General features: G+C 45.3%; 1 protein-coding gene across 1 annotated transcript in view; it reads left to right on the forward strand.

The window, feature by feature from the left end:
* Positions 1 to 19,012, forward strand: part of LOC139278194 (neuropilin and tolloid-like protein 2) — a 63,782-nt gene that overhangs the window by 20,420 nt on the left and 24,350 nt on the right. The window contains exon 8 of the mRNA XM_070896845.1: positions 18,237 to 18,465. Coding sequence (XP_070752946.1) covers positions 18,237 to 18,465 — 229 coding nt within the window. The remainder of the gene's footprint in view (positions 1 to 18,236; positions 18,466 to 19,012) is intronic.

Raw genomic sequence — 19,012 nt, forward strand, 5'->3', positions numbered from 1 at the left:
AATGTAAGTGCAACATTCAGATCCTATCAGGACACACGTTCCCCCTTTCTCAGCTAACAGGTAATTGAGGGCCATTCGGTTTTGTAATGCTACGGTCCTTATTGCTACCATTTCAGCTGTGATGCCCTCCAGAGCTTCAGCAGTATTGTATTGGCCCCCCTCCTCTCGAGATAGTTTGGCTCTGAATCCATCTGACAATCTCAGTTAGGGTTAGTGGAACGGGGCGCAAAGGAATTCCCCCTTTGGAATGTAAAGGGAATGTGAACACACCCAACATCTAGAAAAGTTCCCATTTTGCGCATAAACATAAGACATGTACAAAAAGATGTTTACATGGAGCTCTCGTCTCTGTCTCCCCTCCCATGCGCCGAAACTGTCATATATCAACACTATTATACAGACTGTGGCATACAGACAGTTTCATCTTATGGCTCAGGATTCAGATAAATAGTCCAATTATTTTGCTGATTAAAAGAGTTCAGTTTTCCCGTCTCTCTTCTCAGGTCACCGTCAGTGTAGCTGGCTGTCTATCACTACGGGTAAAAGTTCAAATTAGGATGCCAACGGCCTTGTTCAGCTATGGAGAAGAGGAAGTCTGGAACAGAAACAGGAGTTAGAATAACCAGTAAAATAGGTTCGCTAGAGGGTGGTGAGCTTGCAGTGGTGCAGGTGAACCCAGGCACTTTTCCCCTCAACCTTGGCTGCAGTGGGGGTAGTGAGTAACACCTGAAAAGGCCCCTCCCATCGTGGCTCTAATCCCTTCCGAATCCATACTTCCCTGGTGCCACGAGGGACAATTCGGGTAAAACTGGGAGGTCGAGGTGAGCATCTTGAACCTGGTTGTGAGCTAGTCGCAGAGCCTGAGTCAGAGAAAGAACATAGGTGGTCATCAGTCGAGCTGAGATACCATATCTAGGAACAATTTCCCTCATTAACACCTTAACAACAGTTTGAGCCTTATTGTTCAGGGTAGGGTAGGCTTCAATCCATCTGCTAAACACATCTACTATTACTAACACATATTTGTAACACTGAACCTTTTGCAACTCAATGTAGTCCAACTGAAATGTCTCAAAGGGACCTTCGGGTAGGGGTGTTTTACCCCAATCACAGGGGACTCCCTTCCCTGGATTATGTTGCTGGCAAACCAGGCAATGACTACTGATGTTCTGGGTGAGCGCCTGGAGTCTAGGGTGCCACCAAGTGTGTCACTCGTGGTCCTTGCTCCACAATGAGTAGCAAAATGCATACATTCAATAACCCATAGAGCCAACTCGTCAGACATGCAAGTCTGTTCCGTGGGAGTGGTCCAGAGTTTAGAAACAATGTCATAAGTACATCCATAATATTTCCACAACAGTTTATCTTTTTCAGGAGCGTCCTCCTGTGCTTTGATAACATCTTGGATGGTTGGCATAGGTTTTTCCGAGGCTAACTTATCCTTCGCAGGATTTTTAGTCTGACTCATCATTTTGGGCACTACCATCTGTTGGTCACGAGAGGCCTGTTTAGCCTCTTTGTCAGCACGGTGGTTCCCTATATCAACCGGGGATTTTCCGGTGGTGTGGGCGGTACATTTAACAACGGCAATTTGCTTGGGGAGCATGAGGGCTTGCAACAAATCAGATACTAGTTGCTTATGGGATATCTCATTCCCCTGTGAGGTTAGGAATCCCCTATTTTTCCATAATTGTCCGAAATCATGGGCCACCCCAAAGGCATACCTAGAGTCGGTATAGATATTGACTTTGAGATCTTTGGCCAAGATACAGGCTCGGGTGAGGGCGAATAGTTCAGCTTGTTGGGCAGAATAGGTGGTTTCAAAAGCGGCAGATTCCAAGACCTGATTCTCCTGGTTTACTATGGCGTATCCTGAGATTCGTGTACCTTCTGGATTAATTCTGTCAACATACATAATACAGTCTGGATCTTCAATTGGTACATCAACAAAATCTTCCCTGACTGATGTGGCCTCTTAAATTAAAGATAAACAATCATGACTGGGTTCTTCCTCATCTTGGGGTGGCTCAGTAAGAAAACAGGCCGGATTAATTGCAGTACAGTGCTGAAAGGTCAGTTTAGGATTGCCTGTGATTTCAGTGGGTTCTGTCGGATAGAGGGCCAGTCCACATTGCCCTGCACTGGGATCTCAATCGGATCAATGGGAGTATAACCCACTTGGGAGTGGTCCTCTGCCCACACATGAGGATCCACATAGTCAGGTATTTGCACATCCCGGCTGGTAGGGTCAGCCTCGTCTATAGCCTGGCGCACCATAACTTCCAAATCTTTAGCGTGGTGGGGCTCTTTTTTCAACCACGCTGCCCCTCGCTGCAGCAGGAACGCCATCTTGCCTCTGTCCTCGAGGTCGACTGCCTTGATCCTTCTCTCCCGCGATTCTGCCACAACCGCTAGAAGGGTACCTATGAAATTGATCTTCTTCCCCAGGAGTCCTGCCACTGGAGCTGGGAAGGTATTTTTAGATCGTTCCAGTCGGATCATTGCCACGCAGTCGCGATGGATGGTCTGTGCCTCAGGTGCTGCACTGATCTGTTCTCTGTTGCTTGGCCCAAGCAAAGGTGAGGTTTTGCTCTGCCTCTGAGCATGGGGGACATCGATTGCTGGAGTGAAGAGGTCTTCCCATTTCCACTGGGATCGTATGCTAGGGTCACGTGATAGGGTGCCTGCGGCAGGTCCAGAGACCACCACTGAGGGGTTCTAGTGGTATAATACTGCCGCTTAAGGGTTCCCTGTTTTACAATAATTCCATCATCTCCACACTCCAAATGCAACTGGAATTTGCTGAGGAGGTCTCTAGCCATCAAGTTACAGTCCAGATTGGTTGTGATAACAAATCGATGTTCCACCGATTCTTCCTGGTAACCCATTTTAACCGGTTCTGACACCGGGAATGTAGAGACTTGTCCCAGGAATCCTGACAGTCCCTGTGTTTCAGTGAAGGCGGGGAGTTTAAGCTTTGATTGTACAGAAGACATGAAGGCTCCCGTATCTATCAAGAAGGATTGCCACTCATTCCGAATTTTTAACAATATCATCGGTTCGTCATTCGGGGAGGGTCCCTGCGTAGTCAATACGAATCGGGGGACGGTTGGCCAAAGGGGTTGCTCTGGGAGAAGTTAGTGTAAGATCCCCGTCCTCTCCCCCCTTGCCCCCCTCCTCTTCCTCTTCCTTTTTCGTGCTGACGGGAGGGACAATTTCTATTCCAATGTCTTTCTTGCCCATAAATAAAGCATCCATCTCGTCTTTCCCAGCCCCGACCTCTTCCCATACCAAGCCGGGGACAGTAGGGAGGTTTATTAGCAGGGCTCGGGCCGTTTGGTTGTTTAGTATAACCATATCCTTGCTTATCCATCCAATCCTGTATGCAACACTGCGGTTCTATTGGTCCTTCCTCCCGAGATGGCTCTTCCTTTCTAGTCACGTATTCAGTCTTGACCCGGGTTGGGGGCGCACCTCCTCCCTCCCCTTTCTTTTCCTGCCAATAATACCTAACTGCCCTTTCCATCTGGGCTTTACTGTTATCTGCCCAATTCATATTATTTGTCCGGATAGCGTGAGCAATCGAATAGGGCAGGCACTGAAGTAGGATAGCGCAGAATTGAGGAGAATCCTCTCCTGCCCTGAAGGCATTATCTCCTGATTGACTCCCGTATATTTCAATCGGCAGTTTCTTCACGCTTGGGTTCAGTTTCTAATACTGTGGCCATACTGATGGGCTTCTGAAGGGTCGTGGTGAGAGAATTGAAGATAGCATTTAGGCGATCCTGGATATCGTTAGGGTGAGCAACCAACAATGCATCATGAGTAGCACGTCCTAGGTGAGTTAGAAATCGGGTGTGTTCAGTTGGGCTCAAGGTTTGCTTTACCAAGGCCCACAGGTCCCTTGATTCTGCATTATAAACTGAAATAGTTGTTCGAAGATCACATAGACATCTATAGTGGGGTGGTCTGCAGCTTGTTGTGCATCAGGGTTTGGCATTGGTCTGACAGGGAATTGGTGTCGGGACTTTGGGATCTTGGAAATCATTTCTAGGTCGGAGGATGTTTCGGAGCTGTCTGACTGCTTGACAGTTCTGCGTCTCGATCGGCGGGGGTGTTTGCTATGTCTTTCACAACTTGGACTGGTAGATTGACTAGAAGATTTACGGGACTGTCTGTGATATCGAGATATAGTTCTGCCCTTTCGAGTGTGAGATCTGGTCCTTTCGGCTATATTGCTTGTGAACTGGGGATCCGAATCGCTATCAGAGGATGAGGAGTCAGTTTGGGTTTGTTGCTTTGGTGGTATGGGGTTATTTTTAACTCCTCTCGCCGGAGTGTAAGGTGGAGGGTGTTGGGAAGAGGACTGGAGCAAGGGGCCAGGGGGTGCGGGAGGCGCCGTTGGGCGCTGAGTCAGTGACCACTCATCAATTTCATCATCAGCCTCGGTTAACACAAAGCCAGCCATTTGACTACGTAGTCGGTCAATACCTTTCTCAGAGGTCCCAGAGGATCTCTTAGTAAGTTTCTCGTGCGCACATTCTTTTTTTAAAGACGTCTACAGTTTTAACATGTGTTCCCTCTGTCAATGAGAGTCCCAATTTAATAGCATTTATTTGCCAACTTGACAGAAGTGATGCATCTTTTAATTTTTGACAATCCCTGTGCTTTTTTTGCTACCTCTATGCTTCTAGTGCCACCTAGAGGCCACTGGTCATCTCCTAATAATTTGTTCAGGGCTCCTGATAATTTTCTAAAGTCTTCAGCTCTTTCAGGGAATTCCTCACGTAACTTTTGTAGCGGACTATCCGCATCCGTTGTTTTATCCAACTGATTACCCATTTTCACGCTGCCCCTCGTATTTAAACTGACTCGAATTACCGTGTTGTTACGCGTTCGCGTCGTCGTGCAATTTGAACAAACTTAAAATAAACACAGACTTTACTGAAACTAACACTGACTTCCGCGTCGCCCCGCGGTTCGCTTCGCCGCGCGATTTGAACAAACTCAAAATAAACAGACTTTACTAAAACTAACACTGACTTCCACGTCGCCCCGCGGTTCGCGTCGCCGCGCGATTTGAAACACTTAAAATAAACAGACTTTACTAAAACTAACACTGACTTCCGCGTCGCCACGCGGTTCGCGTCGCCGCGTGATTTGAAACACTTAAACTAAACAGACTTTACTAAAACTAACACTGACTCCCGCGTCGCCCCGCGATTTGAAACACTTAAAATAAACACAGACTTCCTCGTCGCCCCGCGGTTCGCGTCGCCGCGCGATTTAACAAACTTAAAATAAACACAGACTTACTGAAACCAGCACTGACTTCAGCATCACCTCGCGGTTTGCGTTTCTGCGCGTTCGCGTCGACCCACGTTCACTCTGCTGCGCACTCGCGCCGCCGCACGTCCCACGCCGCCACGCGTTTCACGCTGCTGCGCGTCTGCGTCGGCCCACGTTCACTGCCGCGCGCTCGCGCCGCCGCACGTCCCACGCCGCTGCGCGCTCGCGCCGCCGCGCGCTTATCTAGCCCTACCTTTCGAGTTGCTGCGTGATTTAAATCCAATCAGTGCCTAGACGGGCCAAGTGATATACGAGGTCGACGTCACACCTGACTTGAACACCTATCCTCTATTTAATTCCCCATAAGCCTTACTTAATTCCCTGTGAGCCTAATTTTCTAAATTTGATTTCTCATGAGCCTTATTTAATTTCTTTTAGTCTCCAAATTTCCCTATCCTTTCACGTCACTGCTCAGTTTAAATCCAATCAGTCAATGAAAGCCCTAATTTAATGGAGTTTTTCTGCCAACTGGACAGGAGCGATTTTTTTTTTAGACTGCAGTGGAATTTTTCTCATAATTTAAAATCTCAGAACATTTTTTTTTCAGCACCTGTTTAGTACGTTACTTTTTTTTTGTCTTTTCCATAACTAGAGAGAAGTCTGGCACGTAGGCTGTGGACTGCTTTTCATTATCTCAATTGTTCCAGCCTCAAGGTCGTGTTATTTAATATAATATATATTTTTTTGAATCCTTTTGAATCCATCTCAGTTGTTTTGCTGTGCCTTCTCTGAATGTTTTCTTTCGACAAGTAAGTGAGCATGTTAAATCCTTTTTTTTAACCACCGGGGACCATGTATTTTTTCTTTTTTTTTTGCTCAACCAACCTATCCTTTGTGCATTTCCTGGCTCCGTAACTTATCATCCGAATATACGTAATTCAATAAGGTTCACACTCTTAAACTTCCCACATACAGGACAACACTACGAAGGGTTAAAAAAAACTTTCATTCTGTTTGAAAAAGTAGGTGGAGATAAAACAAACCACAACTCCCCGGCTTTTTTTTTTAACAGTAAAAATCACAGAACCATTTCTCATTTAAACAGACGTTCACAAGAGTCTCTTTTCTTTCCTATTAATTTTTGGATCCATGATTGATCATCTATCCCTATCTAGCTCTAACTATAACCTATCTTTCCAAGTCGCCGCTTGGTTTGCATCACCGCGCAATTTCCCTATCTCTATCCCTATTCTAAGTTTGAAAGGTATTCACCAGATTGTCCTGGATCTCGTTCAGACACTACCTGAGAACCAGCGAGTGGCTAAACTTTCCTCAGACTTTTGAAACCGGGGGAAACTGGAGCAGTATTGAAATTATACTCACTCCAGTGGCCACTTTCCCCTCATCTCGTCCAAGGCTAGTCTGGCTCTTAATTCGCAAGTTTTTGGCAGTCGTCTGTTGAGATCCCACTTCTGACACCAAATGTTGATTTCTGGATTCTTTTACCTCAATCTGGTTCAGCAAAATTACTGAAACGAATACCGTTTGTGCTTTAAACAAAGCAAGTTTTTATTTAAAAAGCAAATCCCGATCGGGGACTTTATCAGACAGAAGGAATGCAAGTCTGTTCGAACGCACCCACTTCCTACGGACAAAGTGACGTTACATTGTAAAGGGACGATGGTTATACATTTTCGGCAAAAGATAACAAGATAGGGCCAGAGTGACATCCCAGCTCAGCCCATCTCTTTTGATCCCTCCTTCCCTTTGTCCACTCATAAGCCGACCCAAGCATGGTCCGATTTTAAACAAAGACCTTCTGTCAATGTTTCAGGTTAATAACATGATTTAATAAGACCTTGAGGTTTTTCTGCAAGCTGTGGGTTTTGTTTCAATATGTGTTGGTGTTGTAACATTTCGCAGTCTCAAGTCTGAGATGTCATGACTATTCCTCCATGAATTCTTTGTTAGCTTATACTGTCCCTATACAATTCCCACGTTCTCAACTTCAATGTCTCTATACATTTTTAAACATTCACAAGACCACAACTTGAGTATTGTGTGAGTTTTGGTCTCCTAATCTGAGGAAGGACGTGCTTGCTATTGAGGGAGTGCAGCGAAGGTTCACCAGACTGATTCCCAGGATGGCAGGACTGACATATGAGGAAAGACTGGATCGACTAGGATTATACTCACTGGAATTTAGAAGAATGAGAAGGGATCTCATAGAAAGATATAAAATTCTGACGGGACTGGACAGGTTAGATGCAGGAAGAATGTTCCCGATGTTGGGGAAGTCCAGAACCAGGGGTCACAGTCTAAGGATAAGGGGTAAGTCATATAGGACCGAGATGAGGAGAAACTTTTTCACCCAGAGAGTTGTGAACCTGTGGAATTCTCTGCCACAGAAAGTTGTTGAGTCCAGTTCGTTGGACATATACAAAAGGGAGTTAGATGTGGCCCTTACGGCTAAAGGGATCAGGGGGTATGGAGAGAAGGCTGGGGTGGGGTACTGAGTTTGAATGATCAGCCATGATCATATTGAATGGCGGTGCAGGCTTGAGGGGCCGAATGGCCTGCTCCTGCACCTATTTTCTATGTTTCTTGTCAATAATTTCAAACTGTGCCCATAATACATGAAAAAGAGAATCATCAACAAACTTTCTGACCAGTATTTTTGCTAAAAATAGAAAAAGACTTAAAGTAAAAGAATAATGACAATTCTCTGCAGCAGGTAGGCTTTTTAACAGGGCTATACTAATGGCAAAACTACATTTTTAAGTAAATGGCTGTTACACTTGAATTTGAACATAAGAACATAAGAATTAGGAACAGGAGTAGGCCATCTAGCCCCTTGAGCCTGCTCCGCCATTCAACAAGATCATGGCTGATCTGGCCGTGGACTCAGCTCCACTTACCCGCCCGCTCCCCGTAACCGTTAATTCCCTTATTGGTTAAAAATCTATCTATCTGTGACTTGAATACATTCAATGAGCTAGCCTCAACTGCTTCCTTGGGCAGAGAATTCCACAAATTCACAACCCTCTGGGAGAAGAAATTCCTTCTCAACTCGGTTTTAAATTGGCTCCCCCGTATTTTGAGGCTGTGCCCCCTAGTTCTAGTCTCCCTGACCAGTCGAAACAACCTCTCTGCCTCTATCTTGTCTATCCCTTTCATTATTTTAAATGTTTCTATAAGATCACCCCTCATCCTTCTGAACTCCAACGAGTAAAGACCCAGTCTACTCAATCTATCATCATAAGGTAACCCCCTCATCTCCGGAATCAGCCTAGTGAATCGTCTCTGTACCCCCTCCAAAGCTAGTATATCCTTCCTTAAGTAAGGTGATCAAAACTGCACGCAGTACTCCAGGTGTGGCCTCACCAATACCCTATACAGTTGCAGAAGGACCTCCCTGCTTTTGTACTCCATCCCTCTCGCAATGAAGGCCAACATTCCATTCGCCTTCCTGATTACCTGCTGCACCTGCAAACTAACTTTTTGGGATTCATGCACAAGGACCCCCAGGTCCCTCTGCACCGCAGCATGTTGTAATTTCACCCCATTCAAATAATATTCCCTTTTACTGTTTTTTTCCCCAAGGTGGATGACCTCGCATTTTCCGACATTGTATTCCATCTGCCAAACTTTAGCCCATTCGCTTAACCTATCTAAATCTCTTTGCAGCCTTTCTGTGTCCTCTACAAAACCCGCTTTCCCACTAATCTTTGTGTTATCTGCAAATTTTGTTACACTACACTCTGTCCCCTCTTCCAAGTCATCTATGTATATTGTAAACAGTTGTAGTCCCATCACCGATCCCTGTGGCACACCACTAACCACCGATTTCCAACCCGAAAAGGACCCATTTATCCCGACTCTCTGCTTTCTGTTCGCCAGCCAATTCTCTATCCATGCTAATACATTTCCTCTGATTCCGCGTACCCTTATCTTCTGCAGTAACCTTTTGTGTGGCACCTTATCGAATGCCTTTTGAAAATCTAAATAGACCACATCTATCGGTATACCTCTATCCACCATGCTCGTTATATCCTCAAAGAATTCCAGTAAATTAGTTAAACATGATTTCCCCTTCATGAATCCATGCTGCGTCTGCTTGATTGCACTATTCCTATCTAGATGTCCCGCTATTTCTTCCTTAATGATAGTTTCAAGCATTTTCCCCACTACAGATGTTAAACTAACCGGCCTATAGTTACCTGCCTTTTGTCTGCCCCCTTTTTTAAACAGAGCCGTTACATTAGCTGCTTTCCAATCCGCTGGTACCTCCCCAGAGTCCAGAGACTTTTGGTAGATTATAACGAATGCATCTGCTATAACTTCCGCCATCTCTTTTAATACCCTGGGATGCATTTCATCAGGACCAGGAGACTTGTCTACCTTGAGTCCCATTAGGTTGTCCAGCACTACCTCACTAGTGATAGTGATTGTCTCAAGGTCCTCCCTTCCCACATTCCTGTGACCAGCAATTTTTGGCATGATTTTTGTGTCTTCCACTGTGAAGACCGAAGCAAAATAATTGTTTAAGGTCTCAGCCATTTCCACATTTCCCATTATTAAATCCCCCTTCTCATCTTCTAAGGGACCAACATTTACTTTTTGATAAATAATTTACAAACCCCGAAACAACCTTTAAGGGCGATTTTCCTTTTTTGTCTCACAGTGTAACTATTGTATTCCTAACACAGATGAGGCTGCATACAGGGAGGTTAAAGTAACAGTGACCTCAGTCTTCAATAAGACACTCCAGAGTGAGGAACAGGCCTTAGGGGCCGGCTTATATACAGTGCTCCCAAGGGATACTGGGATCCCTTGGGACTTCAGGGGATGAGCTCCCTAGTGGCGGAACATGGGAGTGCATACTTTACAGATACACAATATCACTCCCCCCAGCCCCCCCCCCCCCCCCCCCCCCAAAAGTCAAAGTGAAAACTATTCACAAGGTGAGGCGGTCGGGAGCCTTTCTTTCCCTGGTGGACCGCCTCGGTACAAATGTCTGTTCTGGTGTGTTGGCTGTGCCCTCACTGGGCTGGCGTGTTGTTGGCCCTGTAGGGCCGTTAGGTGAGCCTGGCCTTGCTGGGCTGTTGGGTGTGATGAGTTCGATTTCCTGGTCCGGGGTGGTGTTGATCCTTTGGGTGTGTGTTGTGGGCTCGAAAAAGGTGGTGTCTGCTGTGGGTTGTTCAGGGCAATCTGTGAACCACAGCCTCGTTTGGTCCAGGTGCTTTCTGCAAATTTGTCCATTGTCTAGTTTGACTACAAACACCCTACTCCCTTCTTTAGCTATCACCATGCCCGCGATCCACTTGGGACCATGTCCATAGTTTAGCACATACTCAGGGCCATTCAGATCAATTTCCTGTGACACAGTGGCGCGACCATCGTTTACATTTTGTTGCTGCCGCCTGCTCTCTACCTGATCATGCAGGTTGGGGTGAACCAGCGAGAGTCTGGTTTTAAGTGTCCTTTTCATAAGTAGCTTAGCCAGGGGCACCCCTGTGAGCGAGTGTGGTCTCGTGCGGTAGCTGAGCAGTACTCGGGTCAGGCGAGTTTGGAGTGAGCCTTCTGTGACTCGTTTGAGGCTCTGTTTGATTGTTTGTACTGCCCGCTCTGCCTGCCCATTGGAGGCCGGTTTAAACGTGGCCGAGGTGACATGTTTGATCCCATTGCGGGTCATGAATTCTTTAAATTCGGCACTGGTAAAACATGGCCCGTTGTCACTGACCAGTATGTCAGGCAGGCCGTGGGTGGCAAACATGGCCCTCAGGCTTTCAATGGTGGCGGTGGCGGTACTTCCCGACATTATTTCACATTCAATCCATTTTGAAAAAGTATCCACCACCACCGGGAACATTTTATCGAGAAAAGGGCCTGCATAGTCAACATGGATCCTCGACCATGGTCTGGCGGGTCAGGACCACAAACGTAATGGTGCCTCTCTGGGCACGTTGCTCAACTGAGCACACACGCTGCATTGCTGTACACAGGACTCTAAGTCAGAGTCGATACCGGGCCACCACACATGGGATCTGGCTATCGCTTTCATTACTATACCCAGGTGTGTGCTGTGGAGATCTGAGATGAACGTCTCCCTGCCCTTTTTTGGTCGCATTACGCGGTTACCCCACAACAGGCAGTCTGCCTGAATGGACAGCTCGTCCTTTCGCTGCTGGAGCGGCTTGATTGGCTCTTGCATTTCAACGGGGATGCTGGCCCAGCTCCCATGCAGTACACAGTTTTTTACTAGGGACAGCAGAGGATCTTGACTGGTCCAAGTCCTAATCTGGTGGGCCGTGACAGGTGATTTATCATTTTCAAATGCTTCCATGACCATCAACAAGTCTGTGGGCTGCGCCACCATCAACAAGTTTGCAGGCTGCGCCATTTCCACCCCCATGGTGGGCAATGGTAGCCGACTGAGAGCATCTGCACAGTTCTCAGTGCCTGGCCTGTGGCGGATGGTATAGTTATATGCTGATAGCGCGAGTGCCCACCTTTGTATGCGGGCTGAGGCATTAGTATTTATCTCCTTGTTTTCAGCGAACAGGGATGTGAGGGGCTTGTGATCGGTTTCCAGCTCAAATTTGAGGCCAAACAGGTACTGATGCATTTTCTTTACCCCGAACACACACGCTAATGCCTCTTTCTCAATTATGCTGTAGGCCCTCTCGGCCTTAGACAAGCTCCTGGAGGCATAGGCGACAGATTGTAACTTCCCCGCAATGTTAGCTTGTTGTAATACACACCTGACTCCGTACGACGACGCAGCACATGCTAGCACAAGTTTTTTTACACAGGTTATACAATACAAGCAGCTTGTTGGAGCATAAAATGTTTCTGGCTTTCTCAAAAGCAATTACTTGTTTTTTTCCCCATACCCAGTTCTCACCTTTGCGCAATAACACATATAGTGGCTCTAAAAGGGTGCTTAACCTAGGTGGGGAGTTACCAAAATCGTTGAAGAGTCCCAGGAACGACCACAGCTGCGTGACATTCTGTGGCCTGGGTGCGTTCCTGATAGCCTCTGTCTTGGCGTCTGTGGGCCGAATGCCGTCCGCCGCGATCTTTCTGCCCAAAAACTCCACTTCTGTTGCCATGGAGACGCATTTCGACCTCTTCAACCGCAGCCCTACCCGATCCAGTCGCTGGAGGTTTTGTAGGTGCTCGGCAATGTCCTGACCCGTGACCAATATGTCGTCCTGAAAGACCAGTGTGTGTGGTACCGACTTGAGTAGGCTCTCCATATTTCTGTGGAAGATCGCTGCAGCTGACCAAATTCCAAACGGGCATCTGTTGTAGATGAACAGTCCCTTGTGCGTGTTGATGCAGGTGAGGCCCTTCGAAGACTCCTCCAGTTCCTGCGTCATGTAGACCAAAGTCAGGACGAGCTTGGTGAGCGTCTTGCCTCCTCCCAGCGTCGCAAATAGGTCATCTGCCTTAGGTAGCGGGTATTGGTCCTGTTGCGAGATAAGATTAATTCTTACTTTATAATCGCCGCAAATCCTGACTGCCATCACTTTTGAGTACTGGAACAATCGGGCTGGCCCACTCACTGAATTCCACTGGATGATGCCCTCGCATTGCAGCCTGTCCAGCTCAATTTCCACTTTCTCCCTCATCATGTGAGGTACCGCTTGTGCCCTGTGGTGAATGGGTCGTGCCTCTGGGACCAAGTGGATCTGCAACTTCGCCCCGGAAAAGTTTCCAATGCCTGGCTCAAAAAGGGAAGGAAATTTGTTAAGAACCAGGGTACATGAGGCCTCATTGACTGTGATAGCGCTCGGCTGTCATCCCAGTTCCAACGGATTTTGCCCAGCCAGCTCCTTCCAAGCAGTCTGGGGCCATCGCCCGGGACAATCCAGAGTGGCAGTTCGTGCACCGTGCCCTCGTAGGTAACCTTGACTATGGCGCTGCCCAGGACAGTGATAAGCTCTTTGGTGTACGTTCTCAGTTTCGTGTGGATGGGGCTCAGGGCTGGTCTGAATGCCTTGTCACACCACAGTCTCTCAAACATCTTTTTACTCATGATGGATTGGCTAGCGCCAGTGTCCAGTTCTATGGCTACGGGTAAGCCATTCAATTTTACGTTTAGCATTATAGGTGGACATTTCGTCTCAAATGTGTGCACCCCGTGTACTTCAGCATCTGCCTCCTTTCTCTGAGGCTCAAAATTGCTTTGGTCCACCCTGGACCGATCTTCCTCTGCCACGTGGTGGTTAGCAGGTTTTGCAGAGCTTGCAGCTCGTTTGCAAGCTCGGTGGAGGTGCCCCATTGTTCCACAGTTCTTGCAAACATACCCTTTGAAGCGGCATGAATAGGCTGAATGGAAGCCTCCACAATGCCAACAAGGTGTGAATTGCCTTACATTCATCCTTTGTTGAGGACTCAGTCATCTGGGTCACCTGAGGCCTGCTGGCAGTTGCAGACTTGTGGGTTCTGCCCTGTACATTTCTGCTCGTAAACACAGATCCAGTTAATTTATGAACATTGCTAGCACTTATGTACTAAGAGATTTGTTTGGTGTTATCACTCGTGGACATAAACGCCTGTGCTATCGCAATGGCCTTACTGAGGGTCGTTGTCTCTACAGTCAAAAGTTTTTGTAGGATGGTCTCGTGGCCAATACCCAGTACGAAAAAGTCTCTGAGCATTTGCTCCAGGTAGCCATCAAACTCAAATTGTCGTGCAAGTCGCCTTAGCTTGGCGACGTAGCTCGCCACTTCCTGACCTTCAGATCGCTGGCACGTATAGAACCGATACCTCAACATCAGCACACACTCCCTCGGGTTAAGATGCTCCCGAACCAGTGTACACAGCTCCTCATACGACTTATCTGTGGGTTTCACCGGAGCCAGAAGATTCTTCATGAGGCTGTAGGTCGGTGCCCCGCAGGCTGTGAGGAGGACCGCTCTCCTTTTTGCAGCGCTTCCTTCTCCGTCCAGCTCGTTGGCTACAAAGTACTGGTCTAACTGTTCGACAGAGGCTTCCCAGTCCTCGCCCTCCCAGAACTTCTCCAGGATGCCCACAGTTTGCGGCATCTTTGCGTTGGATTTGTATTCTCGTCGCCAGTTATTGTGTTCCTAACACAGATGAGGCTGCACACAGGGAGGTTAAAACAACAGTGACCTCAGTCTTTAATAAGACACTCCAGAGTGAGGAACAGGCCTTCGGGGCCGGCTTATATACAGTGCTCCCAAGGGATGCTGGGATCCCTTGGGACTTCAGGGGATGAGCTCCCTGTTGGCGGAACATGGGAGTGCATGCTTTACAGATACACAACAATAACGATATAGTTATGTGGCATCACAGCAGCATTCTAGTGATGTATGCGTCTGTGCTGCTTGGCACCGTCAGAATGACTTTGAATTAAACTCAGTCTCTTATTACTTTGTGCTTGTTTTTTTATTAAAAGACAATATCAAAAATATTATTGCACTTTCAGGTCAAATGCACTTAATTAATGAAACAGTGCAAGTAAATTATTTAATTTCACAGATGCAAATATAGCTATACATTTTACAGTGTTGATCATAAAGAAGATTCACCAACTGTGATGTAGGCTGTCTAATGTTAGAATAAACCCAATGTCTTAGCTTTATGAATACTAATGACAGTAACAATATATTACAGCCTAAAACCTGTTGCAGAAAAATGAGATTACGTTTGGTGTGATTTAAATGGCATTTACAATAATGATTTCAGAGAGAAAAATTCCCACCTGGGTTATTTCCATTAGCAACAAAACACCTGTGATATCTACAGGCAATGGGCATAAATATGTCAATATTTCTTTCTCTTCCGAAAGTCCTTTGTTTTCATTGAATTCTGATTAATATGAATTGTCCCTGAAGGCAGTGAGATTGAAATTTGCAAGTAAACTGTTACTTGGCATTTAACCGCTTTCTCATAAGTGATTAAAAATTTTGTTCAATTTATTTTCTTTTCATGTCTTGTTTGCCAAATAACCTTTCAAAATGTCCGTCAAATATGTCCATCATATCCTGCAGTATTGTACAATCCATATCAATAGCATTTACATTTTGAACAAATGGATGCATAGCTTGTACATTATGGTAGTTTTCGTGACCAATTTCAATTGTAATTGACCTTGAAAGATGCGCTTTATTTTAAAGTATCAGAAAAAATTTATATCATGCATGCAAGGAATATATGATAGGTAAAATTCAATTTACTGCCCAGTGCCACTGTGATCCCAAGAGTGCGAGCTATTTCATTTAACCTTTGTATTGCACAATTAACATTACCAACAAATCAAGACAGATTATTTGGAATTCTTCTTATGCAGATTCGCATCAGGTAAGACTCAAAGAGAATGGCACTTTAATAACGTTTCCAAATTAATACCGAATAAGGTAATTAATATACAATATTCCTGTGCTTTGTAATCTACAGAAATGGAACAGAAGATAAATGTGCTTTCAGCACTGCTGCTTTGTGATTTGTTTTCTTCATTGGTATTGCTTACAACAGTGCAGCTTTGTTATAACATGGTCTTTGGGATCCAAGCCTATTACATACAGTGTGCATTACATGTAATTCATGAAATTCGAGAATAATGATTCAGTAATGTTATAATAAATGTTCTATTAAAAGCTGGATTCAAACTTCCTTTGTAAAGGACCAGAAGTGAAATGTTGGTGTGTAGGTGCAAGTGCATTGTCCACCATTTATAATTAATTGGTATATATCATTCTTAGCTCAATTATTCTATAGCTCTTTGTCAAAATATGCACAAATGAACTGACAAGGATTTACTAGCCACCCATATTGATATCAAGGCAAAGGTTGATAATAGACCTGCATGCTCACAATCTGGCTTCAATGCAGACACATACACAATACATCCATAATAGTAATTGAACACAACTAGCTTAATATTTGGAAACTGAATAAAATTAAATATGTTGAATTAACTTTCCTTTAACAACCTTATAAAAATGAGATGCTATTGATACCACACCTGGGAAGAAGTTGCATTTAACCCACATCAGTATACTGAAGCATATTGTCCAGTCAGTACTATAGTGGCAATGTCTGTAGGGCACAAGTGGTACTCCGAAGATGCTAACTGTGGTTATAAAGAATGATCAGTGAAAGTCCACCATCTGAAGGTAGACTTATTGTTGTAATCAAGGACAGGCTCTCAGTATGGGTTCTATGCTGTAATTTTGGATTTGCTTTATAAATGATTCAATGTGACAACTTCAAAACCTCAGCATAAGGGACCATTAAACGGGACTACGAATGGTTGAGTTGGTACACTGGTGTAATAGGGATTGTTCCCCAAAGGTGGGGCAGAATAGGGGGAGCTTTATTGCCCATCTGACACACAGTAGCTCGATTCTGATACTGAAAAGTAGTCCATCTCCAGCCCAAATATTTTCAAGTTGATAAGCATGAACTTCACCTCCTGACATTCAAAAATGAAAAGGAGAGAAAAACTAAAAACTAGGTCAAAATCAAAAAAAATTATTAAATGTTAGTGGTCAGGTAAGTAAAATCAGCAGGCGGAGGATGGTGACAAACTTTTGGGGACAGCCGAAACAGAGGAGGACACTCCATAGTCCCTCACGGTTGACAATACCAAAGGCCTTTGTGAGGTCAAAGAAGGTCATGTACAAGGGTTGGTGCTGTTCCCTGCATTTCTCTTGTACTTGTCACGCAGTGAAGATCATGTTCATTGTACACCTTAGTGGACGGATAGCGCATTGTGGCTCTGGGAGGAGCTCTTCAGCCACAGGGAGAAGATGGTTGAGGAGGATTCTAGCGATGACTTTCCCAGTGGCCGACAGCAGGAGGATTCCTCTGTAGTTGCCACAGTCGGACTTGTCCCTTTTTTGAAGATGGTCACGATTACGGCCTCTCTGAGATCTCCTGACATGCTCTTCTCCTTCCAGATAAGAGAAATGAGGTCATGCATTCATGCCAATAGTGCTTCTCCGCCATACTTGAGTGCCTCAGCGGGAATTCCATCTGCTCCTGATGCCTTCTTGTTCTTGAGTTGACGCCTTCAGTTGCCTGAGGAAGAGAATGTTTGAAGACCAGGACAACAAATCTGGCACTAAGTTCATGGTCCACAGGGCAGTAGTGATACCCGCTCTTCTATATTGGTCAGAGCCGTGGACCATATACAGTAGACACCTCAAAGAGCTGGAGAAGTACCACCAGTGCTGCCTCCGCAAGATCCTGCAAATCCACTGGGAGTATAGATGTACCAACGTCCGTGTTCTTGCTCAGGCCAACATCCCCAGCATCGAAGCACTGACCACACTCGACCAGCTCCGTTGGGCAGGCCACATCGTCTGCATGCCCGATACGAGACTCCCAAAGCAAGCGGAACTCATACACGGCAAACGAGCCCCAGGTGGGCAGAGGATACGTTTCAAGGACACCCTCAAAGCCTCCTTGATAAAGTGCAACATCCCCACCGGCACCTGGGAATCCCTGGCCCAAGACCGCTCTAAGTGAAGGAAGAGCATCCGGGAGGGCGCTGAGCACCTCGAGTCTCGTCGCCGAGAGCATGCAGAAACTAAACGCAGACAGCGGAAGGAGCATGCGGAAAACCAGACTCCCAAACCACCCTTTCCTTCAACTACTGTCTATCCCACCTGTGACAGAGATTGTAATTCCCATATTGGACTGTACAGTCACTTGAGAACTCACTTTTAGACGGAAGCAAGTCTTCCTTGATTTCAAGGGACTGCCTATGATGATGATGATGAAAATCAGCCACTCTCTGAGATCTCATTCTGATGGTTTTAAAGACAAAGGATACTCATTCTTGGTCCTCTTTTTCTTTAAATGTAAAGGTATACAACAATAAGCTTTTATGGGCTGTAAAGAATAATCAAATACCATATTATGTATACACTATTGTCACTAAACCTCAAAATATTTCTGTTTGATAGATTTATTTACGCTTTCTCGATTATCAAATGGATCACTCTAATGAATGCAAGAGGAATTTTGTTGCTGTGTATGATGGGAGTAGTGCTATTGAAAACCTGAAGGCAAAGTTTTGTAGCACAGTAGCCAATGACATAATGCTACAAACTGGAGTTGGAGTGGTTCGCATGTGGGCTGATGAGGGCAGCAGGCTTAGCAAATTCCAAATGCTATTTACTTCATTTGTGGATCGTAAGTAATTAATGGCTTACAAACATTATTCTCAAATAACATTTAATTTGTTATTAGCTTGTTTATTGTGCAATAGACTGCTTCAGAGGATAGTTTGTTTTAAAACTGAAACACTATTGTAATACGGCAGCAGGATTTTGATACCATAATCAAAAATGCAGGCTTGGAAATTATGCTGTTCAATGTTATAAGGTGTGGCACTGGGAGGATTGCGAGAAGTTTGGGAGCAGTGTGGCTGAGCTGACTGATTAACAGGGGTAACATATGTTACCTTGGAGAATTGCTGATAAAAGATTAAAACTTTTTTAAATTTCCAGGAATGCAATTTATTTTGGTCCTCTACACTTCTTTGATTATACTTTCTAAAATTTGTCTTTAGAAATTTACAAGAAATGTTTGCAGACATAAAGATCAAAAAGGAAATGTTTCAAAAATTGACATGATTATATCAGAATTTCTTTTCCTTTTTTGAAAATATTTGTAAGAATTATTGACAGAAAAGCTTTTCGATTTCCTGTCGGAAAGTAAGTCAGGACAACACTAGAAA

Source organism: Pristiophorus japonicus, chromosome 13 (assembly GCF_044704955.1).
Source record: "Pristiophorus japonicus isolate sPriJap1 chromosome 13, sPriJap1.hap1, whole genome shotgun sequence".
Lineage (NCBI taxonomy): Eukaryota > Metazoa > Chordata > Chondrichthyes > Pristiophoridae > Pristiophorus > Pristiophorus japonicus.